General features: G+C 40.7%; 1 protein-coding gene across 1 annotated transcript in view; it reads right to left on the bottom strand.

Annotated features, from left to right (window-relative positions):
* Positions 1-26,545, bottom strand: part of REEP5 (receptor accessory protein 5) — a 43,782-nt gene that overhangs the window by 7,809 nt on the left and 9,428 nt on the right. Inside the window, exon 3 of the mRNA XM_065940767.1 lies at positions 11,815-11,953. Within this exon, the coding sequence (XP_065796839.1) occupies positions 11,815-11,953 (139 nt within the window). The remainder of the gene's footprint in view (positions 1-11,814; positions 11,954-26,545) is intronic.

The raw sequence follows: 26,545 nt of genomic DNA, 5'->3' as shown, positions 1-26,545 counted from the left end.
TCAGGAGAGTTGGGGAGAAGGAAATGGCAGCCCACTCCAGTATTCTTGCCTAGAGAATCCATTGGATAGAGGAGCCTGGCAGGCTACAGTTCATGGGGTCGCAAGAGTCAGACACAAATTAGCAACTAAACCACCACTCCCAAGGCATGTAAAAGAGCTATTCCAAATATTAAAAAAAAAAAAAAAAAGAATCAGAGAAGAGTTGGTATCTATTTCATGACTGTAAGTAAATCAAACAACCTCTCAAAGAGTCAATTTTCTCTTCAGGATTTTCTAGGAAACTCAGAAATTAAAAAATATACTTGAAGAAAGTACACAAGATACAGCTAATATTACCAAGTCCTACAGTTCTTACTGTTGTTGAAAATCTCTGAAATGTTATCTGCCTATACAGATAACAGCCATAAGCAGCCCAGAAAAGTTGACTTGTTCACTTTTTCTGGAAGAATTTAAGCATGGCTACTTGACAGGACCAGAGCCAAGAGTCTGCATTTCTGTACCTCTCCAATGTGATTAACTTTATATGCTAAACTCCAGACTGTTCATTTAGTTCTTCCCAGTTGCCTCTAGCTATTGTCTTGAGACTGTAAAATCATTATTGCTCTTTACCTACATCCTGAGCATGTTCCAGTTCTCAAATGAAATAACTTTCTTGTATTAAAAATAAAGTTAATTACAGTTCAACTCTCAAGGGTGATATTCAGCTGCAAGCTTTTACAACTCCCTTTTCTTAACCTATTGTACCTACTCAAGAGCCCAGAAATACATAAATCTGACCATCCTTTTAATCGGGCTATCTCCAAAGTGCCAGCTCACGGTGTTCCCAAGAACAAACACAAGCCCACTCTTACCCGCAGTGCAGATAAAGAGTCTGTGCTATTTCAATTTAACTCTCAGAGCTACCAGCGCTGACATACTAAATCCTTAAATTATAGCAGGCCAGAGAGTTGTGTCTGTGATTCTAATGCTGCCACTATTCAATTTCCCCGTAGAAATGCTTCCAAGATAGGGATATATTTAATATGCACAGTTTGGCACTAGCCTGGTGAGACCTGAGAGTTAATGTCTGAAAAAGATGTATTTCAACACTAGCTTCTGGTATGCTGCAATCAGTTGATCAGAAACAAGTCTTGGGAAGCCTTTGCGACACAGCCACAGGAACAGTAATACTCAACATGCACAAATAAAAGCTAAAAGCAAGCATGTGAAGGGGAAGACTTTTCTATCTTCTTTGCCTCCTACAAAGTTAAGAAGAAAAATGTTATGCTCTCTGCCAGTGGGTCAAACAGTACAGGACTTAAACTAGCCAAATTTTTTTCAATCTTGTTTGAAAAATCTAGAAACTTATTTAAATGAGAATAAAGATGAGGTGCAAAGGTACTCATTGCAGCATTAGTTATAATAGCAAGATAAATGTCCTAAATGTCTATTAACTGAGGAATGAATGAATTATTATCTATAATGGATTAGACATCTAGGTCAAAGAATATTGAATAACATGAGAAAATACTCGTAGTATTGTATTAATCAAAAAAAAGTGAGGTATAGAATCATATATGATATATACGGCCTCAACCATATATAGTTGAGTAAAGCAATAACATAAACAATTCACTGTGTGTATACACTGTATCAAGAAATTTATTTGCACATTAAAAAATAGGAAGACTACCCTAAATGATAACAGTGGGAGTCTTAAAATACTATTTTATTTTCTACATAAAACATGCCCCAACATACAGGCACACATACATACAACCACAGATGCAAACAGTGTAACAGCAAGGATTAATTCACCAAAATCCCCCTGACCTAAAACATATTCTGGCACACAGAGGTTCTAAATAAATATCTGCTGAATAAAGAAGATGTACTACCTTCACAGTCAGAGAAATTAATTTTAAATAAATACATTTATTTTTAAACCTTCCTGCTTCAAGGCAGAGCTCAGATCAAAGCTCTAAACAGGCAGGATCCACTTTTTCTAGCTCAATACATGGAACAGTATCTTCTCAACCAAAGTTTGATGCCTAATCATTGGTTCCTCTTACATTCCTTCAATCTGACAGGCTACTTTAGAAAAATGGGAGAACAGATCAACAATATTAACTCTGCAAAAGATAAAATAGTAAACCTGGCCTTAGCTGCAGGTCTTTTCTTCTTCTTCCCAAACGATCGCCTTGTGATTGTAGCAATAGCACAGGTAAGACCCAACTAGTCCTTAAAGTGGAATACTCTCACATACTCTGCGATTCAGAGACCTTTTCTTGGTCAGTTCCCTGAAGCCCTCAGAATACGCTACTAACACAGAAAGCAAGCATTTTATTGACAGCATGATCAATTTTTAATCATCTCAAGTATATGATCTATTTGGAAGCTATGGGATAAATCCACTTTTTTGGACACCATGCCATCACACAGCCGGGCAGTCACCACTAATGGACGCACACTCATTCACTACTGGGGGGGAAACGTGCTGCACAGCAGTTTCTGTAACGCACTTCACATATAAATGACTTGCTGGTTATCTTTTATTTTGGAGCCTCTCTATCTCAAGGGGCCTCCACCGGCAGCGGTGACCAAGAGCAGGCTGCCGTCAGATCGCTCACATTTCGGAAGCTTGAGGGCAGGTGCTGGTGCAGTGGTTCTGCTGACAGGAGACTGCCGGTGGCAGGCAGTGGGGCCCGAAGCAAAAACCCAGTTTCCTGCAGTCAGAGACTGCGGTGTGACATCACTGCCATCAGACAGATCTTGAAGGATTCAAAAGTATTTGAAGTCTAAAGTATGAACATCCAAATTAAAGACTATAAAGCTATTTTTATAAATGCTAAATATCTTTGGGTAACAAAAACATGAAAAATCCAGCAGTCTATGAAATCTAAATCTTCCTATAGACCAATTTTTTTCCTATTTCTTTTGAAAGGAAAATTCTTCAACTGTGTTACAAGGCATTTTGTGGTAACATCATTCAAACTTAAAAGAATATCCAGGGACTTCCCTAGTGGTGCAGTGGCTAAGACTCCGTGCTCTCAATGCAGGGAGCCTGGGTTCAATCCCTGGTTAGGGAACTATATCACACACGTCGCACCTAAGACCCACTGCAGTCAAATAAACAAAGAATTGCTTTTTAAAAAGAATATTCATGTTTTCATTTAAATTTTTAACTATCTAGCTTTTTTTTTTTTACCATAAATGGGTTCATACTGTATATAATCTATAATTTTTTATAAATAACGAATTATGCAAAACTTCTATATCTCTATAGATGAATTATTTCTTTTAACAGTATGGATGTACAATACTATTAATTCATTTAACCATTTACCTGTTGATGGACCCTTCAGGGTTTTTTGTAATTACCAGAATGAGAGAGCTTCTGGTATCTAATTTCCTGTATCTACATTTCTTTAGATAAAAAGTCTAAAAAGAACATAAACAGAAATGTAGACATTTTAAATAACTGCCAATTTAATGAGGAAGCTATACTATTTGACTATTTTAACTCACACTTCCCAGACTGCTGACCTACTCGTATTTTTTCTCTTATGTGAAACGTCTCTATATGACTTGTTTCATTTTTCTCTTTTTCTTCCTTGTAAGTTTTTCTATATATTCTGGATATTAATTCCATATCCAGTAAGAATATAAATACATCCTCCTAGTCTGTCATTATTTTTCCTTTGTTTATGCTGCCCACTGTTACATAGACATTTTTGACTAATTTCTACTCCCCCAAGTTAGAAAACATTCTTCTATACTTTTTTAAAGCAGAGGTTTTGGCACAGAAGTCTTGCCTGGGGAGGGACTGGGTAGCCAGGGCAGTTTCTCCTCAAGACCCCTGCCCCAGCCCCAGAGCTGTGACTGACCACCTCGGAGCACCTGCTTCAAGTGCCGCTGGGGAGCCAGAGGGTGATGCCTGCACCCGAGGAGCTGTCTTGGGGAGGGAAGGGTGGTTAACTGTGGCTCCTCTGCTGCCTGGGGCTCCCTACCCTAGTTTAGGGTGGGCAGGCTCCCCACCTGCCCCCCATCCTGAGTTTACCAGAACTAGCATGGATTGGGGTGTGGCCACCTCCACTCCAGCACCCAGTGGAATAGCTGACATGCCTGAAGAAAAATGAACTTGCAGGCCAAAATAACACGGTATTTGAAAAGTATAGCCATCTCAAAACAAAGACAGCACAGTCAACTACAGATCTATCAGCAGCAGAAATTTTAGAAGCGACTGACCAAGAATTTTAAATTAACTACACTAGAAGAAACACAGTGACATGAAAGAACAAAAAAACACAGCAAAGAACCAAGCAAAATTGCTAGGAATGAAAAATAAAATAGTTGAAATAAACACAATGTATGGCATAAAGAGCAAATGGAACAAAATTGAAACTGGAAGATCAGATTGAGAAAAACTCCCAGGAAGAAGGAAAACACATATAAATATATTTGAAAAATAGGTAAGGCCAGAAGAAAAGAAAAATATATCCATAATTACAAATCAAGATAATATCAATGTATTGGTGGTTGTGAGGAGGGAAATCAAAGAATGACAGAGTTTCTGGTATCTAATTTCCTGTATCTATGTTTCTTTAGATTAAAAAGTCTAAAAAGAGAGAGAGAACAAGATGGCGGAGGAGTAGGTGGACGTGGAGTACACCTCCCTCCCTGGATCCATCAGGAACTCTCCTTCAGACACAGAAGTGCATGCTGAACACCAGCTGGGAGCAGACAGGAGTACCTGACCAGTGGAAAAGAATACATAGAACCATGCAAAACTCAGTAGGATGAAGGAACTAGGGGGGAAAACAGGAGTGCTAGTAGGACTGGACCTGCCCTCAGTGGGTGGGGGAACTGAAGCAGGGGTCCGATCCCGACAGTGGGGCAAGTGAGTCAGAGGAGAAACACTTAAGGCTAAGAATGAAATAGCTGATCTGTGGCAGCCTAAATGGAATGAGATTCAGACAGTCCTTGCCACAGCCATGCATATGCCGGGCAGGAACGCAGGTCTCCTGGAAGGGGCAGTGGCTAGGAGCTGGAGCTTACAGATTGTAGAGCAATCCCAGGGCAAGGGCTGCTGTTGATTGTGGAGAGATGGACCAAGGGGCTATGAGGGAAGAGACTGTGGGGGGAAATGCCTGTGGAAGAAAGCCAGGCAGCCCTGGAAGCAAGTCGATACTGCTGATACTTCTGTCTCCACACGCCAGCATGGGGCTGAACAACAGAGGCTGGCCCATCAAATGCCTGAGGCACTGAACCATAGGCCAGGACCCGCCCAGGGTGGCCCTTTGAGGGCCTGACAGGAGAACTACAGAGAAGGCCCCCAGGCAAGGGAGCCCACTAAGTGCCTGAAGGGCAGAGCTTCGGAGAAAGCCTGGCCAAAGAGGCCTTCTGAGCACCAGCTACGAGAGGCCGAAAAAAGACTCTGATCGGGCCCTAACTCCTGCCTCCGAGGCCGGCCGTGTCCCTGCACACTTGGCGCCACCAGGGTCCCCGAAAGCCAAGCAAAAAAAGTCGTGTGTTCACGCGTGCGGGGTCTCCTCAGTCCTGCCCGACTCTGCACCCCTTAGACTGTGGCCTGCCAGGCTCCTCTGTCAGAGCGGGGTTCTCCAGGCAGCAGTACTGGAGCATATTGGCCAATACTGGCTGCCATGCCCTTCTGGAGCACTCTATCTCCTGCTGCCCTAGCTGCCAAGCCCCCTGAGGCCCTGGTGCTGCCAGCACCCCTGCGACCCAGGCAGCTGCACCACCTCCGCGCCTGGCCCTCACAGGGGCAAACCCAAGCCCTCCAGGGCAGCCTCAGGAGCAAACCCCAGTGGGCGACCCACATGCAGAGGTGGAGATGAAACCACAACTGAAACAGTGGGGCTAAGGAAGACGACCCAAACCCTGCCCACCAGCTGTGCAAGCCGCAGAGTAAATCCACAGGATCAGCTGAGCAGACTGTGTCTGTGGAAGATATAAAAGGCCACTGAGAGCTCCCGCAGAAGAAAATGTACTAGCTCTGATAGCTGCGGACATCGGAGGCAAGAACACACAGGAGGAGGACCAGACTAGAACCTGAGCTGCCCCCGCAGCAGGCCCAGAGACCAGCACAGTGTCGGAGGGCATCCTAGGGAGGCGAGGAGGACTGGGCTTCCCAGCGATGGAAGGGACCCTGACAGCAGTGACTCAAGAAAAACATTTATTATTTTCCATTTTTGACTTGTTCTATACATTCTCGTTGATTTTTTTCTTTCTTCTTTTTTCCTTTTTTCCCCTCTGTTGTAGTTCTCGATTTTATTGACACTGAGAAATCCAATTAAGCTTTTGAGTTTTTTTTATTTCCTCAGTCACATTTTTTATTGTTGTCATAAACGTCTGCCTCTACGTTGGGCTTTTGCAGTTCTGTGGAGTTTTCCTCTTTTATTTCTTTTTTTTTTTTTTAATTTTAATTTTTAAACCTATTATTATTTTTTCTACATTTATTCCGTTGTTTGCTTTTCCTACTGTTCTTTCCCCCTTGCAGTTAATCTTTAAGCTATATAAATCTACTTTATCTACCTCTTTCTAACTTGGCATAGCTATTCTTTCTTTTCTTAATCTCCTCTCCTCTCAACATATTTGTTAGTTTTATTCTCATTGCTTTATTCCCCAATTGGATGACCCACCTCCTAGAGTAATGGAAATAAAAACAAAAGTAAACAAGTGGGACCTGATTAAACTTAAAAGCTTTTGCACAGCAAAGGAAACTATAAGCAAGGTGAAAAGACAATCCTCAGAATGGGAGAAAATAATAGCAACTGAAACAACTGACAAAGGATTAATTTCTAAGATATATAAGCAACTCATACAACTCAATGCCAGAAAAACAAACAACCCAATCAAAAAGTGGGAAAAAGACCTAGACAGACATTTCTCCAAAGAAGACATGCAGATGGCTAACAAACACATGAAAAGATGCTCAACATCACTCATTATTAGAGAAATGCAAATCAAAACCACAATGAGATATCACCTCACACCAGTGAGAATGGCCCTTATCAAAAAGTCTACACAAAATAAATGCTGGAGAGGGTGCGGAGAAAAGGCGATGCTCTCGCACTGTTGTAAACTGATAGAGACATTAAGGAAGACAGTATGGAGATCCCTTAAAAAATCAGGAATAAAACCACCATATGACCCAGCAATTCCACTACTAGACACATACATTAAGGAAACCAAGACTAAAAAGACACATGGATCTCATTGTTCATTGCAGCACTCTTTACAATAGCTAGAACATGGAAGTAACCTAGATATCCATCAACAGATGAATGGATAAAGAAGTTGTGGTATATAAACACAATAGAATATTATTACTCAGCCGTACAAAGGAACGCAATGGAATCAGTCCTAATGAGGTGGATGAACCGAGAACCTATTATACATAGTGAAGTAAGTCAGAAAGATAAATACCATATTCTAACACATATATTGCATGGGAACCTAGAATGTTAGGTCCATGAATCAAGGCAAATTGGAAGAGGTCAAACAGGAGATGGTAAGAGTGAACATCGACATTCTAGGAATCTGCAAACTAAAATGGACTGGAATGGGTGAATTTAACTCAGATGACCATTATATCTACTACTGTGGGCAGGAATCCCTTAGAAGAAATGGAGTTGCCATCATAGTCAACATAAGAGTCCAAAATGCAGTAGTTGGGTGCAAACTCAAAAACGACAGAATGATTTCTGTTCGTTTCCAAGGCAAACCATTCAATATCACAGTAATCCAAGTCTATGTCCCAACCAGTAACGCTGAAGAAGCTGAAGTTGAAAGGGTCTATGAAGACCTACAAGAACTAACACCCCAAAAAAGATGTCCTTTTCATTATAGGGGACTGGAATGCAAAAGTAGGAAGTCAGAAACACCTGGAGTAACAGGTAAACTTGGCCTTGGAGTACAGAATGAAGCAAGGCAAAGGCTAATAGAGTTTTCCCAAGAGAACACACTGGTCATAGCAAATACCCTCTTCCAACAACACAAGAGAAGACTCTACACATGGACATCAGCAGATGGTCAACACTGAAATCAGATTGATTATATTCTTTGCATCCAAAGATGGAGAAGCTCTATACAGTCTGCTAAAATAAGACCGGGAGCTGACTGTGGCTCAGATCATGAACTCCTTATTGCCAAATTCAGACTTAAATTGAAGAAAGTAGGGAAAACCACTAGATCATTCAGGTATGACCTAAATCAAATCCCTTATGATTATATAGTGGAAGTGAGAAATAGATTTAAGGGACTATATCTGATAGAATGCCTGATGAACTATGAACTGAGGTTTGTGACATTGTACAGGAGACAGGGAGCAAGACCATCCCCAAGAAAAAGAAATGAAAAAAGAAGAATGACTGTCTGAGGAGGCCTTACAAATAGCTGTGAAAAGCAAAGGAGAAAAGAAAAGATAATCCCATTTGAATGCAGAGTTCCAAAGAATAGCAAGGAGAGATAAGAAAGCTTTCCTCGGAGATCAATGCAAAGAAATAGAGGGAAAAAACAGAATGGGAAAGACTAGAGATCTCTTCAAGAAAATTAGAGATACCAAGGGAACATTTCATGCAAAGATGGGCTCATTAAAGGACAGAAATGGTATGCACCTAACAGAAGCAGAAGATATTAAGAAGAGGTGGCAAGAATACACAGAACTGTACAAGAAGAACTGTACAAAAAAGATCTTCATGACCCAGATAATCATGATGTGATCACTTTCCTAGAGCCAGACATCCTGGAATGTGAAGTCAAGTGAGCCTTAGGAAGCATCACTACAAACAAAGCTAGTGGAGGTGATGGAATTCCAGTTGAGCTATCTCAAATCCTAAAAGATTTTAAAGTGTCAGAGTGCTGTCAAAGTGCTGCACTCAATATGCCAGCAAATTTAGAAAACTCAGCAGGGGCCACAGGACTGGAAAAGGTCCCTTTTCATTCCAATCCCAAAGAAAGGCAATGCCAAAGAATGCTCAAACTACTGCATAAATGCACTCATCTCACACACTAGTAAAGTAATGCTCAAAATTTGCCAAGCCAGGCTTCAGTAATACATGAACTGTGAAATTCCAGATGTTCAAGCTGGTTTTAGAAAAGGCAGAAGAACCAGAGATCAAATTGCCAACATCCGCTGGATCATCAAAAAAGCAAGGGAGTTCCAGAAAAACATCTACTTCTGCTTTATTGACTCTGCCAAAGCCTTTGACTGTGTGGATCACAATAAACTGTGGAAAATTCTGAAAGAGATTAGGAATACCAGACCACCTGACCTGCCTCTTGAGAAATCTGTATGCAGGTCTGGAAGCAACAGTTAGAATTGGACATGGAACAACAGACTGGTTCCAAATAGGAAAAGGAGTACATCAAGGCTGTATATTGTCAACCTGCTTAGTTAACTTATATGCAGAGTACATCATGAGAAATGCTGGGTTGGATGAAGCATAAACTGGAATCAAGATTGCTGGGAGAAACATCAATAACCTCAGATATGCAGATGACACCACCCTTGTGGCAGACAGTGAAGAAGAACGAAAGAGCCTCTTGATGAAAGTGAAGGAGGAGAGTGAAAAAGTTGGCTTAAAGCTCAACATTCAGAAAACTAAGATCAGATCATGGCATCCGGTCCCATCAGTTCATGGGAAATAGATGGGAAAATAGTGTCAGATTTTTTTTGGGGGGGGGGGGCTCCAAAATCACTGCAGATGGTGATTACAGCCATGAAATTAAAAGACGCTTACTCCTTGGAAGAGAAGCTATGACCAACCTAGACAGCATATTAAAAAGCAGAAACATTACTTTGTCAACAAAGGTCCGTCTAGTCAAGGCTATGGTTTTTCCAGTGGTCATGTATGGATGTAAGAGTTGGACTATAAAGCAAGCTGAGCACCGAAGAATTGATGCTTTTGAACTGTGGTGTTGGAGAAGATTCCTGAGAGTCCCGTGAACTGCAAGGAGATCCAACCAGTCCATCCTAAAGGAGATCAGTCCCAAGTATTCATTGGAAGAACTGATGCTGAAGCTGAAACTCCAATACTTTGGCCTCCTGATGTGAAGAGCTGACTCATTTGAAAAGACCCTGATGCTGGGAGGGATTGGGGGCAGGAGGAGAAGGGGACGACAGAGGATGGGATGGTTGGATGGCATCACCGACTCGATGGACATGGGTTTGGGTGGACTCCGAGAGTTGGTGATGGACAGGGAGGTCTGGCATGGGGTCGCAAAAAGTTGGACACGACCAAACGACTGAACTGATCTGAACTGAACACATATATACAGAATCTAGAAAAATGGTATTGAATAATTTATTTATAGGGCAACAACAGAGAAACAGACACTGAGAACAGACTTATGGACATGGGGAGAGGAGAGGAGATGGTGAGGTGTATGGAAAGAGTAACGTGGAAACTTACAGTACCATATGTAAAATAGACAGCCAACTGGAGTTTGCCATATGGCTCAGGAAACTCAAACAGGGGCTCTGTATCAACCTAGAGGGGTGGGGTGGGGAGGAAGATGGGAGGGAGGTTCAAGAGGGAGGGGACATATGTGTACCTATGGCTCATTCATGTTGAGGTTTGACAGAAAACAGCAATATTCTGTAAAGCAATTATCCTTCAATAAAAAATTAATTAATTAAATATATATATATAAAAGAACAAATTGTAGGAAGAAAAGAAAAGTCTAAAAAGAAAGTAAACAGAAATGTAGACATTTAGGACAAGTTAAAATAACAAGGACACTCAAAACAGGTCTAAATATACAAAGGAAACAATTAGATTCGAGGGAAACTAAAATAACTTTTAAGAGAGGCAATACAGGGGGCAGGAATGCAGAATCTTCAAAATTCTTAGAGAATTACTTGAGTCTTTAAACTATTTCATGTGTAACTCAAACTATTTCTTGTGTAACTTCATGTGTACTCTTGAGTCTTTAAACTTTTTCACTTTTAACTCCTACTAAAACAAATACTTAAAGAGTATGAAGGGAATGAAGAGAACCCATAATTCATAAGAGCTGAACTTCCCTCTCAGCTTGGGAAGTCTGGCTCAGTGAACCTGAGGCAGTATTTACATCCTGTGAAGTTAATGGGAAGCAGGACCTCTTCCGCGGAAGACAGCGGAGGGAGCAACTAAAGAAAGCTTGTCCCATTTAGAGAAAAAGAACCAACCACTCCATTAAAAGATGTGAACTTCATTGTCATTTGCCTCTGATGCAAATCCAGAGTTGATACAGGTCCCATTAGGAAACAGAACTTCCTACTGCTTTTCTTCACACAGTTGTAACTAAAGTGAGTCCTCTGCCAAGCAGAGGTGTGGCAGGGCTGATGCCAGGCTAACGGACCTGTCAGAGTTATTAAAATGACTTCCTCAGCCGATTTCACATCTTCTTTTTCCAAACCTATATAAGAAAAGAGTATTTTTTGTCCAGATATAAAGACTCCAGCACACAACTGTGAATAATTGATGGACTGATAAAATCTGCAACGTTTATGCATCAAACACAGACAATAGGATTTTGGCAAAGAGCAATGCTTGTGCTACCACAGTATTTCCATGTTTCACTATTATCAAACACATATTACAGACACAATTGCTTTGGCTATTTCCAAGGTAATACACAAACTAGTTAGCTATGTTGAGTTCTTCCTTCCTGTTTACACAATCTGAGGCAGAGCCAGAGATGTCTAACATTCAAGCATCTGTTCCTATTCCTTGTATATAGGTCCTCAGATCGAGTTTATTTTAGTGCTAGGGAGCAAAGCAAAAACAGATGAAAGAAAACACGGCAGTTCCGGAAAAGGCAGCGTACCTTCAGCATGTAGTAGAAGGGGAACCAGGACAGGAAGAGGTCGGAGAAGAATTCGACAATGCTGAACACGCCATAGACCACCCAGTAGGTCAGCCACTGGGTGTCATCTTCTTTGTTGGGGCTTTCTATGGCTTTAATCCTGAAAGGCAATACAGAAGCAAGTGTCTTATGTAGTGAGATCTCAGTGAGGTAATTTCGATCATTATACTTGCACGCTGCCCTCCAATACCAACTGAAAAACTCAGGCAGTATATGTACCATGACAGTAGATGCATAAGTATAACATGAAACAGACAGCAAAGTAGAAATACCAAGACAAGCTATTGTAACTACCTGTTACCAGTCCTCTGGTCACCAGAGATGCCAGCACCAGCTGACCCATGGGTCTCCACCTTGCCTGAGCCTCCACCACAGCTCCAGGAAAGAGCAGTGATGACTGGAAACTAGAGTAATCCCCGTTTTCAAGTGGGGTCCTGCCGCTAGGGATGTATCAAGAACTCACTTGTGTACTTCAGTTCTCATGCACTTTAACTGAAGTACATCATGAGTGAGCAGGCATTTCCATAAACAATATCTTGGGAAACACAGTTCCAGGACGCTTTCCAGAGTTCATAACATACTTCGTAACGAACAGGCGAAAACGAACATGGTGTCTACTTGGTTCTGACTGTCGTCACGTGACGCTCAGGCGGTGAACTTTCCTCCCCATATCAGTTAACACTAGGACTTTCTCAGTATCGACTACTGCTTAAACAAAATTCATTCTGTAAATGAACAGAACTAAATGTAAAATAACCTTCTTTTACTTCTGAATCACAGGAATTTCTTCTAGTCCTAAAAATCTCTTCATTCTAAGACCCAATTCCATAATTTTTTATCCTGTCCTCACATGTCTGGATACTTATCATAACTGAGCTGATCTGCATCAGTAAACTAGAAGAAATCTGAATCTTGTTTAGCTTATGCAATGAGTTAACTACTGAAAATACATTGGCTACTTGGTAACAGGGGTTCACCAAATAAGCAGTCTGATGAATCATGCTGCATCATCCCCTAAGAAAGCCTCTGAATTAATCAGAAGCAGCCATGGGTGTATGTGTGCCTGCCTACATGAGTGTTTTAAGAAAATGACCAAGTGGGGAAAAATTACAGCTGACTGAAATGACTGCTAATGACATGAGGAAAAGGCAAGGAGAGAGTGATGAAGTGAATGCTGTTTTGAACATCAAGAGTAAATACAGAATCATAAAATAAATTGAAGAGAGCTAATTATAAAATAATGGCTTGTCACATGTAGACTGTGTCTGTGTTTTAGCGTTCCTCAGGTAGAAACTAGCCGATATAACTGGAAGTCAAAGGAGAAAGTAGGCAAGCATGTGAACCGAAGAGCTAACAAATGTACACCCGCTACATGGAAGGTTTTCTTATTCCTGCTATGCTTTATCTGGTATAGAATAAAGTTTATCTGGGGAAGATCCCCTGGAGGAAGGCATGGCAACCCACTCCAGTATTCTTGCCTGGAGGGCCCCATAGACAGAGGAGCCTGACAGGCCAGAGTCCACAGGGCTGCAGAGTCAGGCAGCGATGTAGCACAAGCAGTCATGGCTTATCCACCCACATTTCGGTGGGCTTTTCACAATCACCAAGCACGATAGAAACCTGTTTCTTATGCGTCTCACCCTGGACAAAGGGGCAACAAACATTTATGAAACCACTGATACTTTTAGTTCCATTCTGCGTCATTATTACTGGTTTTACTGAAGCAGAGCTGATTTACAATGTCGTGTCCTTTCTGGTGTACAGCAAAGTGACTCAGTTACATATAATGTGTGTGTGTGTGTGTGTGTCTGTGTGTGTGTCTGTGTGTGTGCATGTGTGTGCGCGTGTGTGTTGTGTCTCTCTGTGTGCGTGTCTGTGTGTGTGTGCGTGTGTGTGTTTCTATACATTGATGGATGTTATAGATATTATACTGACAGATTGACAGTCGTGTCCAACTCTTTGCAACCCAATGGACTAGACAGTCCACAAAACTCTCCAGGCCAGAATACTGGAGTGGGCAGCCTTTCCCTTCTCCAGGGGATCTTCCCAACCCAGGGATCGAACCCAAGTCTCCCACATTGCAGGCAGATTCTTTACCAGCTGAGTCACCAGGGAAGCCCAAGAATACTGGAGTGGGTAGCCTATCCCTCCTCCAGGAGATCTTCCCGACCCAGGAATCGAATCTGGATCTTCTGCATTGCAGGTGGATTCTTTACCAACTGAGTTATGAGGGAAGGCCCATTATATAGATAGTTTATTGTAAGATATTGAATACAGTCCCCTGTGTGATACAGTAGGACCTTGCTGTTTATCTATAACAGTTTGTATTTGCTAATCCCAAATTCCTAATTTAATCTAATTACCCCTACCCCCACCCCCCGCCCTTGGCAACCACAAGTCTGTTCTCTGTGAGTCTGTTTCTAAGTTCATTTGTGTTATATTTTAAATTCCACAGAGTGTTATCGTATAGTATTTATCTTTCCCTGTCTGACTTCACTTAGTATGATCTAAGTTCATCTATGTTGCTGCAAAGGGCATCGTTTCATTCTTTTATTTTATGGCTGAGCTATATTATATTGCATATATGGATCATATCTTCTTTATCCATTCACCTGTTGATGGACATTTAGGTTGCTTCCATGTCTTGGCTACTGTAAATAATGCTGCTATAAATATTGGACAAGTGTATCTTTTCCGGTTAGAGTTTTATCTAGACAAATGCCTAAAAGTGGGATTACTGGATCACATGGCAATTCTATTTTTAGTTCTTTAAGGAATCTCCATACTGTTTCAGACAGTGGCTGCACCAATTTCCATTCCCACCAACACTGTAGGACTTTTTCTTTTTATCAGATTTGTATGTTGATTTACTTATTTACTTAGGCTGTGTGGGTCTTCCTTGCTTTACCCGGGCTTTCTCTAGCTGCAGCCGGCAGGGTCTACTCTTCATTGTGGTGCACAGGCTTCTCATTACAGCGGTTTTTCTTGTTGCAGAGCAGGCGCTAGGCTTCAGGAGTTGCGGCGCATGGGCTCAGCAGCTGCAGCTCGTGGGCTCTCGAGCACAGGCTCAGCAGTTGTGGCACATGGGCTTAGGTGCTCTGCGGCACGTGGGGTCTTCCCGGACCAGGAATCAAACCAGTGTCCCTTGCACTGCAAGCAGATTCTTAACTACTGGACTACCAGGCAAGCCCTGTAGGCTTTTTAATGATGGCCATTCTGACCAGTGAGCTGGTACCTCATTGTAGTTTTGATTTGCATTTCTCTAATATTAGCATGTTGAGCATCTTTTCATGTGCCTATTGGCCATCTGTATGTCTTCTTTGGAGAAATGTCTGTTTAGGTCTTCTGCCGATTTTTTGATTGGGTTACTTGGTTTTTTTGTTACTGAGTTTTATGGGCTGTGTGTATATTTTGGAAATTAATTCCTTATCAGTCATATTGTTTGCAAATATTTTCTCCTCTTCTGTAGGCTATCTTTTCATTTTGTTGATGTTTTCCTTTGCTGTGCAAAAGCTTATAAGTTCAATTAGGTCCCACTTGTTTATTTTTGCTTTTGCTTCTATTGCCTTGGAAAAACTGTAATTATTTTTAAAACATTAGTCCGCAGATTCAGAAACCAAAAAAATAAATAATGCCCTATGTGTCTCTTCATCTGGCTATAGATTTGTTTCCTTTAATCCTTTTATAATAGATTGGTCATCTAGTGAGTTCTGTGAGTCATTCTAATTAAACCTAAAGAGGGGACTCGGGAACCACTGGTTGACAGCCAGTTGGTCAGAAGCACAGACTAAGAACCGGAGCTTGTTACAGGTGCTTCAAATGTGAGGAAGTCTTGTTGGACTGAGCCTTTTAGCTTTGTAATTTGATTCTGTTTCTGGCTATACAGTGTCAGAATTGAGTTGAACTCTTGGACTCTCGGGCTTCCCAGGTACAGTGGTAAAGAACCCGCCTGCCAATACAGGAGATGCAAGAGATACAAGTTGGATCCCTGGGTGAGGAAGATTCCCTGGAGTAGGACATGGCAACCCATTCCAGTACTCTTACTTGGAAAATTTCACGGACAGCGCAGCTTGGCGGGCTACAGTCCATGGGGTCACGAAGAGTCGGACATGACTGAGGACACACACCCTTGGATTCTCTGCTATTATCTGAGAATTATTTGTTGACATGGAGAAGCCTTTGGAATTGGGCCCTTTGCATCTTTGACCACTCTGCTGCCTTTTATTTACATTTGCTAAACAGTATTTTAACTCATATCACAACGAAGATATATCAACCTTTCAGGTAACATACAGGATTCAAGAAATCCTAAGATGCAACTCTATCCTTAGGTCATTTGTAGTTTTTGGTCTCTAGCCAAAGAGGCAAAGATAAAGAATGGGAAGGATAGGACCTTAATAATTATTTAATTTAACCTTCAGAACAGCCTATGTAACAGGTAATGTTATTCTCATTTTTGAGAGAAAGAAACTGAGGCTTAGGGAAGGAAAATCACATCGGCAGGGGCCCCAGAGATGTGCTCCTGCAAAGCCTGTGTCTGCTTCTCTATCCCGAGCTGTTTTCCTAGTTGGGAGTACTCACTATCCGCTTGCACAGCACTTAGCCAAGTGTCTGGTACTAAGTGGGCAGTTAGTAAATGTTTGTTTCGTTCATACAGATACAGAAGAGTTCATAATCTGACTTTTGGAAGGGACCAGAGTCCTCTCTTGCAGAAAATCAAGGCTTAGAGAGGTCAACTTGGGCACAGAGCAGACTAACAGGGGGAAAGGTCATAGTCTCAACATCCAGATTCCTGAAAGGCCATTCATCCTGCTTCCTTGAGGTGGAGGACCATTAGAAGTGAACGGGATGCTGTTCCAAGTTGGTGCCCTAGTCCACCAGTTCTCAGACTTGGATGATGATCCACATTCACCTCAAGAACTGTTAAAAAATATATACACTATATTTTTATAGGGTATAAATATATAAAATACAGTGTATAAATATATAAAAATATATATACACCAGGTCCTTCAGACCTGGTGGCTCAAGCTCTCCCACATACACAGGTGTGTGCTTTTAGAAACTTATGCAGGTGATTCTAACACACAGCTAAGTTTCAGAACCACCAGCTCCAAGATCCAGTTTCAGTACGACTTGGTCATATTATTTCTAAAACAGAAAAGCAAAATGATTGAATCAGTTTCAAAAAGCTATGGCCAGAGGGTAGGCGACCCCTTCCCAGCAACGAGTGAGAAGCCAAGAGAGGAGAAAAGCTCGATCCTTAGAGGGACTTGGGGACTGTAGCCCCAGCAGCTGGCAGCAGTTCTCCCGTGCTCTCAGAGCCCTGGGCCATGTCACCCTCGAACGGCAGACGCCAGCAGGGACCGTGGGCTCAGAACTACTCCAGAGCAGCACAGTCCTGGCCCGCTCTCTGCCCACGGTCACGGCCACCTAAACTCAGAGCTGTGCCTCCTGCTCCAGGGGCACAGTTCAAGGGCAGAGCTTCACCTCCCTCACACAGGTAGCAGAAGGAAGCACGGCCTGGCTGAGCAGGAGACGGGCCTGCGGAGGGGAAGATGGCTGGCAAGCAGTTCTAAAAATTGACTGAGCAGAATTAGAAATTGTAGACTGTTGAATGGAAAGATGTCTTCAAGTTCTAGTTGAAGTTCTATATTTTATAGACACAAAATAAAATGAACCTCAGAGAGGAAAGAGTGATATTAAAATGACTTTCAACTAAAAAATTACAGAAGAGATTATAGAAACATGTGTTTATACATTTTAAGGGCAGGATGGACTGTTTAAATAAATTTGGTTATATTCATATAGTGAAATATTTCTGAAGCCTTTAAAAGGATATTCCTTAACAGAGAGAGATGTCCAAGATAAAGGGCTGAGTGTCAAAAACAGATTACTAATTTTGTATTTAAAAGAAAAAAGAAAACTATCCATATATATTTATAGACCAAGAATGGCATTTAGAAATATTTTTTCAAGTTGAATACAGTTAACTCTGAGTATTGGGATTGTAGCATTTTGTTGTTTTAAAATCTTTCAATGAGCATGTACTATCTTTTTTAAATTAAAGCACGATTGGTGTAAAAGTTACAGGTGTACAGTATAATCACAGTTTTTAAAGGTTATATTCCATTTATAGTTATTATAAAGTATTGGCTATATTTGCATTGTACAATATATTCAGGTAGCTTATTTTATACTTAACAGTTGTACCTCTTAATTGCCTAGCCCTATCGTGCCCCTCCCCCTCCCCTCTCCTCACTGGTAACAACGAGTTTAATTCTCTGTATTTGTGAGCATCTTCTATCATCTACTATTTTTAAGAAATTTTTCTATAACTGACTTACAATGTTGTGTTAGTTTCAGGTGTATAGCAAAGAGCATCAGTTCTACATATACATACACAGCATGTACTATTTTTAATAAGAAAAGTGAGGACAAATATTTCTATATGGGGGGAAAAACACAGGGCACCCAGACTTTATATAACTACAGTCTCCTATGAGACTAGGCCTCTTTAGGGCCTTGTTAAAAGAAACACTGACGTGAACAGCAGACACATTCATTTAATTTCTCTCTTGAGAAAACTGCTCATGATTTTCTAACAAACTTCCCTAAAAATGATCAGACACAATCTATTGTGTTTTAGGGCATTTAAAGTCCTTCAATCCACACAGATGGCTCAGACAGTAAAGAATCTGCCTTCTTGAAGGAAACACAGGCTTGATCCCTGGGTCAGGAAGATCCACTGGAGAAGGGAATGACTACCCACTCCAGTATTCTTGCCTGGAGAATTCCATGCACAGAGGACTCTGGCAGGCTACAGTCCATGGGGTCACTAAGAGTCAGACACAACTGAGCGAAAAGACACTTTTTTTCACAATACACAGAATGACACAGAGGGAGAAAAGAAAGTCACACCACCCATCATATGAGTTGAATCATTCTAATTTCCTCCTCATTCTAATTTCCTAGAAAAAGAAATGCAAAATGGCAAAATAGCTGTCTGAGAAGGCCTTACAAATAGCTGCGAAAAGAAGAGAAGCCAAAAACAAAGGAGAAAAGGAAAGATATACCCATTTGAATGCAGAGTTTCAAAGAATAGCAAGGAGAGATAAGAAAGCCTACCTCAGTGATCAATGCAAAGAAATAGGGGAAAATAATAGAACGAGAAAGACTAGAGATCTCTTCAAGAAAACTAGAGATACCAAGGGAACATTTCATGCAAAGAGGGGCTCAACAAAGGACAGAAAGGGTATGGACCTAACAAAAGCAGAAGATATTAAGGAGAGGTGGCAAGAATACACAGAAGAATTATACACTAAAGATCTTCCTGACCCAGATAATCACAATGGTGTGATCACTCACCTACAGCCAGACATCCTGGAATGTGAAGTCAATGAATTACAAAGCAGAGACATTGCCGACAAAGGTCTGCATAGTCAAAGCCATGGTTTTTCCAGTAGCCATGTATGGATGTGAGAGTTGGACCATAAAGAAGGCTGAACGCCGAAGAATTGATGCTTTTGAACTGTGGTGTTGGAGAAGACTCTTGAGAGTCCCTTGGACTGCAAGGAGATCCAACCAGTCCATCCTAAAGGAAGTCAGTCCTGAATATTCATTGGAAGGACTGATGCTAAAGCTGAAACTCCAATACTTTGGCCACTGATGCCAGAACTGACTCATTGGAAAATACCCTGATGCTGGGAAAGATTGAAGGCGGGAGGAGTAGGGAACGACAGAGGATGAGATGGTTGGATGGGATCACTAACTCAATGGAGATGAGTTTAAATAAACTCCGGGAGTTGGTGATGGACAGGGAAGCCTGGCGTGCTGCAGTCGCGAAGAGTCAGACACAACTGAGCAACTGAACTGAACTGAACTGAATTTCCTACTGTACAAAGCAAACTATCAAAAGATGATTAATTACACTGAATTATGAAACAGCCAGGCTTTCCCCTTCATTTCTTCCCAAAGCTCATCTGGCTTTACATTATTTTACTATTTTTGGGTTATAGCTTTTTATCCTAGTCCTACCACTTACTAGGTACATGACCTTGGGCAAGTTTTTCTGGGCCTTAGTATGCCCATCTGTCAAGTAGGGATGATAAACCTCATTGTGTTGCTATGAAGATTAACTTAGTTAATACATGTTAAGCACTTAAACAGGGTAAGCACTCAGAAATATTACTTTATTAGGTAGTAATTATAATATGGTGATAATTTTATTATTATCATAGGAGGCAAAGGATTAAAAAGAAAAGAGAGCAATAAGAACACTCCAGTCCTTCTGGCTAAGTAGAGCATAAAGGATTACTAGCATTGTTAATACAGGAAAGAGGAGATTAGAGAATTATTCATGGATTTTAATTGTACTTCACTCTCCAAATCCAAAATGCTACAGAAAGTAAAGGGTTGGGTGAAATCCAAAAGTCCTATTTGCAGGTCACATTTTTCAGGTCTACATGGAGACTGGCCAAAAGTCTTGACACTGGTATTGAACTGGCACTGGCAGAGACGTAACCCCTGGCCAGCCCTCACCCAGACTACCCAGCCCCGGCGACTGCACTGGCTGCCTCCACGTTGTTGAATCATCTGTTTCTTTGCTGCTGCTTTCTAAAGGCAAGATCATGAACCAAAACCAGCCAAAGTATAGCATTAAACAGATGTAAAAAAAACCAAAGTTCAAGTAGATACGGTCTATCAGCATTTTCTCCCTCCAAATTAAGAGTCAGCATTCAGAGAATTCCCTGACCCACAGACATGAGTAAACTGTAAATTCCCTAAGTACTTCATTAGAAAGAAATCATGTAAACTAAAGACAGTTGATGTGAAATTGAAAGTCACTGCTGTGCCCAACTCTATGCGACCGCATGGACTGCAGCCCACCAGGCTCCCCTGTCCATGGCATTCTCCAGGCAAGGATACTGGAGTGGGTTGCCATGCCCTTCTCCAGGGGATCTTCCTGATCCAGGGGTTGAACCCAGGTCTCCCACACTGCAGGCAGATCCTTCACTGTTTGAGCTATCCAGGAAGCCCCTGAAAGTTAAGCATTTTTTACACTACAAAAACTTTTTCAGACTCAAAGTTTATCCCTGGTTAATAGGTATTTCAATACATTCAAGTCATTAAGTTAAAAATGTCCATTTTCTACAATAGTAATGGAGTATAAGCTGTGTGTACACTATATTTAGTATTATATATGCATATGTCTACAATGAAGGGGAAGCATAATATAGATGACAAATACAAAAAGCTAGTTAAGCCATTTTGCAATTACTTATTCCTATGTCCTATATTTCAAATGAGCTACTGTAAAGGTAACTTCTAACAAGGAATAAGACTGTTTGGCTTAATCTTCTTTGTTGTAATTTTTCTTAAGATAAAAAGTCAATGAAAAAATACGTAAGATTCTTTACCATCAGTACAAACCAAACCAAACCAACGTTACTTTCCTCCACTCAATTCTTGGTGGTAAAATGGCCAGAGAGGCCCTGTCTAGGAAATCCACCATGACTATCAGTGACAGACCTGTTCAAATGCAAGCATATGTGGAGCACTGACCATGCATAACACTGTACTGAAGCTCTGAGGCCAAAACAGTGACGCTCCAGGACAGAAAATCAAAAACAGTCAAATGATAGTTCCATTCTTAAATAAGCAGCACAGGTGTGCTTGGGGAAAGATCCAATGAATGAGTTAGGAGAAACTAGAAACCTCAATGGAAGCAAAACAAAGTAAAAAGTAGATTTAATATCTAAAAACTGTTAGTTAAAATTATGCCCAGGGCTTAGGAACAAGTATACTACTGTACCAAAACAGAAGAAAACCCCTAGCCATAACACATATTTATAATTCGGAAAAACAAAACCTTATTGTATCTTATTGCTCCTTAGAACAATGATGTCTTAAGCTGCTGTTATCTAAGAATAGGAAAAAATAAGAAACAAAAAACAATAAGTAGAAAAAATAAGTTAAAATACTACTTGAGAGGTTTTTCCTTAATCTTTTAAGTTCAATGACATGAGTAAGAGAACCATGACTATGATTAAGTCAATTTTCACCTGTATGTTAATTAAAAGTAACCACACTTAATTAAGCAGTTCCTAAAATGTTGATTTGGTGATGGACAGGGAGGCCTGGCATGCTGTGATTCATGGGGTCCCAAAGAGTCTGACACAACTGAGCAAGTGAGCTGAACTGAACTGAACTGAAAATGTTGATTATGTTCGTGTTTAACTTAAATTATCCCCTCCTTCTACATAGAGAAAATTGAAATGTTATAAAAGCTAATCTATTCCCAAGGGTTAATTCAACTAGTAATTATCAGATGCATTACATATGCTTCTGATCACTCACACGAAAGAAACTGCGGCATACACACTACCCAGACTGCATGTGGTTCACACGTAACTTAAGTCACTATAGTTCAAACTAGCCAAATGATGCAAAATTAAGTGTTGATATTAAATGTCTTCAGAGCACTGGCCTTACTACTGAAACCAGTTATACTCATCAATAGGATTTTAATTTTAATAAGTTGATTATATTTCCAGACTGGCAGGACATTAAAAAAAAAAAAAATCATGAAAAAGGCCTATAACAATAAAAAGCTTTGAGATGTGCTGTTGGTAAGGAACAGAAAGGAATCTACTTCTGGTCCATTTGCTTTGTTCTATTTCAAATGTGGTAAGTTACATTTAGAAACAAATATTCCAAAGTTTAAGGTATATTATCTGAAGCATGAGTAAGAAGAATATGGACCAGAATGTTCATCCTTTCTGACACAGCAGACACACAGTGACCACTATGCATGGGAGTGCTTCTGGCACTCCTAAGCCAGGGTTTATCAGAGAATGTGAAGTAGGGATACCCGACAGTTCAAAATGTTTTTCCTAGTTCCTATTACCTCTCTTTAGGAGTTTGCCGTTTCAAATATTATTTCACACATACAGTGCGTCACATTAGAAGGAAAGAAACCCACATTTTAAGACATGAACAGGATTTTTTTTATTTCCATGCCAGTAAAGAAGAGATTTTTCTTCATGAAAATAAAGATCAGAAGCTATGGACACTCAGAAAAGTACTTGTTTTTTGCTGCAGAGTAGGTGTACTTTCAAAATAAGAGAGAACACCAACAGAGAAAGAGACAAACAGAGGGAAAAAACTAAAAGCAAAGAAGCAAAGTAAAGGAACAATTTGCTTCTTTACTGTTTACATCATACCCAATCCTCTTCCCTACCCAAAAGAAGGATACAGTCACTAGCAGTAAATCTGCTTCTTAAACATGTAGAAACTATCTTCTAAGATGACTATACAAGAACAGCGAAAAAAATAAACCATGCTCCTTTAATTTTTAACACTGTTCCCCTACAGTATAAAATGACCAACTTAATGAAATGCTTAATATAATGCAAGCTAAATTTGCAGGTATATTAAGATGACTCTATAAAGCAACTCTAAAGGAAGTTGAAATAAAAAAGCCAAAAGCAGTCTTTTAGTGGTCAAATATTTTGGTGTTTAATTATGGTGATCATCTCTGCCAACTGTCTGTTATTTTTTTAATGCAAAATGGAAGTGCCAGTAATGGTTGAATATAAAGCATGAGGAATGCTGGCAGTGGGCAGGCCAGGGGATTCAGATACCCTTATCCCTACACCTGACTTTGCCTCAACAGACTTGTGAACTAAGTCGTAAAACTTGATTTTGTCACCCTGGTTTCCAAATATGTTAAAGGTAGCTACAGTTCCAGCAGCTTGATCTCTAAGACCTCTTCTAGCTAACATTTTATAATTCAAAACAGAAAGTATTAGACTATTCAATAGGCAATATTAAAAGATGAATGCCCGAAGCAATAAAATAGCAGATGCAAACAACCAGGTCCTACTATACGACACCAGGAATTATATTCGGTATTTTGTAATAAACCATAAGGGAAAAGAATATATATATGTAAAACTGAATCACCTTCTGTGCACCAGGAACTAACACAGCCATGTAAATCAGCTATACTTCAATAAACGAACAGAAAACACCAGCAGATACAAATTCTACTGGGGCAACCCTCTGGCGAGAAAACTGATGTCTCTGTAAACACAATATCTATGTCAGGCATGTATTGGAAATTTAACTTACCCTCACACACCCTTACAACCTGTGCAGGAACAACCCGAACTGACCTTCACCAGACGAAAGAGGGCCACACCAAGAAGTAGAGAGCAATCTAGAGTTACCTCTGCCATGTAAGTGATCCCTTCACTAGACCACCTGGCCACAAGCAGAAGTTGTAGGATATATATAGTGGCCGTGTGAGAGGGACAGATGTCAGCTCCACTCCCAGGAACCAGGGGGTGTTAGAATGAAGTCAGCATAGGTTTCTGCAGCCCCTGCTTATATTTCAACTGCTAGAAAAGTAATTTCACTACCAATTTTTGAAACTGTTTTAAAACTTCTGTTGTACTGATTTATTCTCAAAATTGATTACCTGCTAATATTACTGATAGGCATTAAATATCTTAAAGTGTCCCATAAATATTTGTATTTAATTTTATTTTTTAAGATTATTTTAATCTATTTGGCTGTCCTGGCTCTTAAGAGTAGCACAGGGGAGCTTCGATCTTTAGTTATAGCATGCAGGATCTTTTAGTCATGGCATGTGGCATCTAGTTCCCTGTCTAGGAAATGTATCTGGGCCCCCCGAATTGGGAGCGTGGAGTCTTAGCCTTTTAGCCTCAGCAAAGTCCCTATAACTGTTTTAAATACTATTCAAGGATATTAAGTTGAAAAATGGAGTCCTCATTCAAAGTCCTAAAAAAAGAAAGCTCTGGGACAGGGGGAAGAGGAAGGCAGCTCAGAAGAACAAATAGATCTTACATCCAGGGCCTCCATGAAGAGAACAAAACACAGTTCATTAAAGTTCACAGGGAACACTCCAGAACAGAGTCTGGAATGAGGTCTCCCTCCACAACTGCTTCAGAGCCCAGAAACTACATTATGAATAAATCATTCAAATCATTCATCTTATTTGCTCCTCAAAATTTTCTTTTCTCTATGACACAGGCGAAAGGAAAAAAACAAAAACATAACCAAAATACTGGCTGTAATTATCTACAAAATATTCACAGGTGGCTATAAGGATAATTTATTAGTGTTACAGTTTTCTCCATAACTCCTTCACCTTAAAATAGTTCAGTATACTAACCGTAATACAAAGTGAAAACAACCAGCAAACAGCTGGCAAGCGTAAATTTTACGACCTCAGTCGTTCTTAAGGCAACATTTACAGACTGTCAGTTGTATTTTTGGTCCAAGTACCCAGTAGGCCAGAGAAGGAAGGTGTGGGCATGCGCCACCTGCCCTGCAGCTCTCCTAACAAGGAACACACAGTTGCAGAGAGAAAAGCGGGTGTAATGGGGACATACGCAGCTGAGTGGAAAATATGTCTGCTCCCAAGTGCTCATGAATGTAAAAGAAAAGAGATAATTACAAGTTCTATAAAAAAAAAAAGAAAAGAAAAAGAAAAAAAGAAAATAAACACATCCCTTACTAATAAGTCTATGAGAAAACCGCAAATACACATCCTCAAGTACCATTAGGGAAGCCTAGCTCTGATTCAGAAGACTTGCTCTCCTGAGACAGAAAGTGATTCAGAACTGTGAGTCACACCAGGGCAAGCTTCCTAAACTCCCCTCTGGGTAGTGAACCTCTGTTCAGGAGTCTGCCATTGCAGACTGTAACTAACTAGATTTCAACCCTTTTTAGCCCACCTTTCCTCATGTTATCTTCTGTGCACTGTCTGCTAAGATGCTACAGATTTCACTTGTGATTGACTGTAGTACAACTCTTGTAGCTATTCTGACTGTGTTTCCTTCAAGTATTCCTCTTCACCATCCCCTTTCCCGATCAGACTTCATACAATTCAGTTCACTTTCTTTGCACCCCATGGACTGCAGCACGCCAGGCCTCCCTGTCCATCAACAACTCCCAGATTTACTCAAACTCATGTCCATTGAGTCAGTGATGCTATCCAACCATCTCATCCTCTGTCGTTCCCTTCTACTCCTACTTTGAATCTTTCACAGCATCAGGGTCTTTTCAATTGAGAAAGCTCTTCACATCAGATGCCCAAAGGATTGGAGTTTTAGCTTCAACATCAGTCCTTCCAATGAATATTCAGGACTGATTTCCTTTAGGATGGAATGGTTGGATCTCCTTGCAGTCCAAGGGACTCTCAAGAGTCTTCTCCAACATCACAGGTCAAAAGCATCAATTCTTTGGTGCTCAGTTTTCTTTATAGTCCAACTCTCACATCCATACATGACCACTGGAAAAACCATAGCCTTGACTAGACGGACCTTTGTTGACAAAGTAATGTCTCTGCTTTTTAATATGCTATCTAGGTTGGTCATAACTTTCCTTCCAAGGAGTAAGCGTCTTTTAATTTCATGGCTGCACTCACCATCTGCAGTGATTTTGGAGCCCAGAAAAATAAAGACTGACACTGTTTCCACTGTTTCCCCATCTATTTGCCATGAAGTGATGGGACAGGATGCCATGATCTTAGTTTTCCAAATGCTGAGCTTTAAGCCAACTTTTTTACTCTCCTCTTTCACATTCATCAAGAGGCTAAAAGCTCTTCTTCACTTTCTGCCATAAGAGTGGTGTCATCTGCATATCGGAGGTTATTGATATT

This window comes from Muntiacus reevesi, chromosome 7 (assembly GCF_963930625.1).
Source record: "Muntiacus reevesi chromosome 7, mMunRee1.1, whole genome shotgun sequence".
Taxonomy (NCBI): Eukaryota; Metazoa; Chordata; class Mammalia; order Artiodactyla; family Cervidae; genus Muntiacus; species Muntiacus reevesi.
The sequence above is the reverse complement of the archived record's forward strand: the minus strand, read 5'-3'. Positions and strand labels throughout refer to the sequence as shown.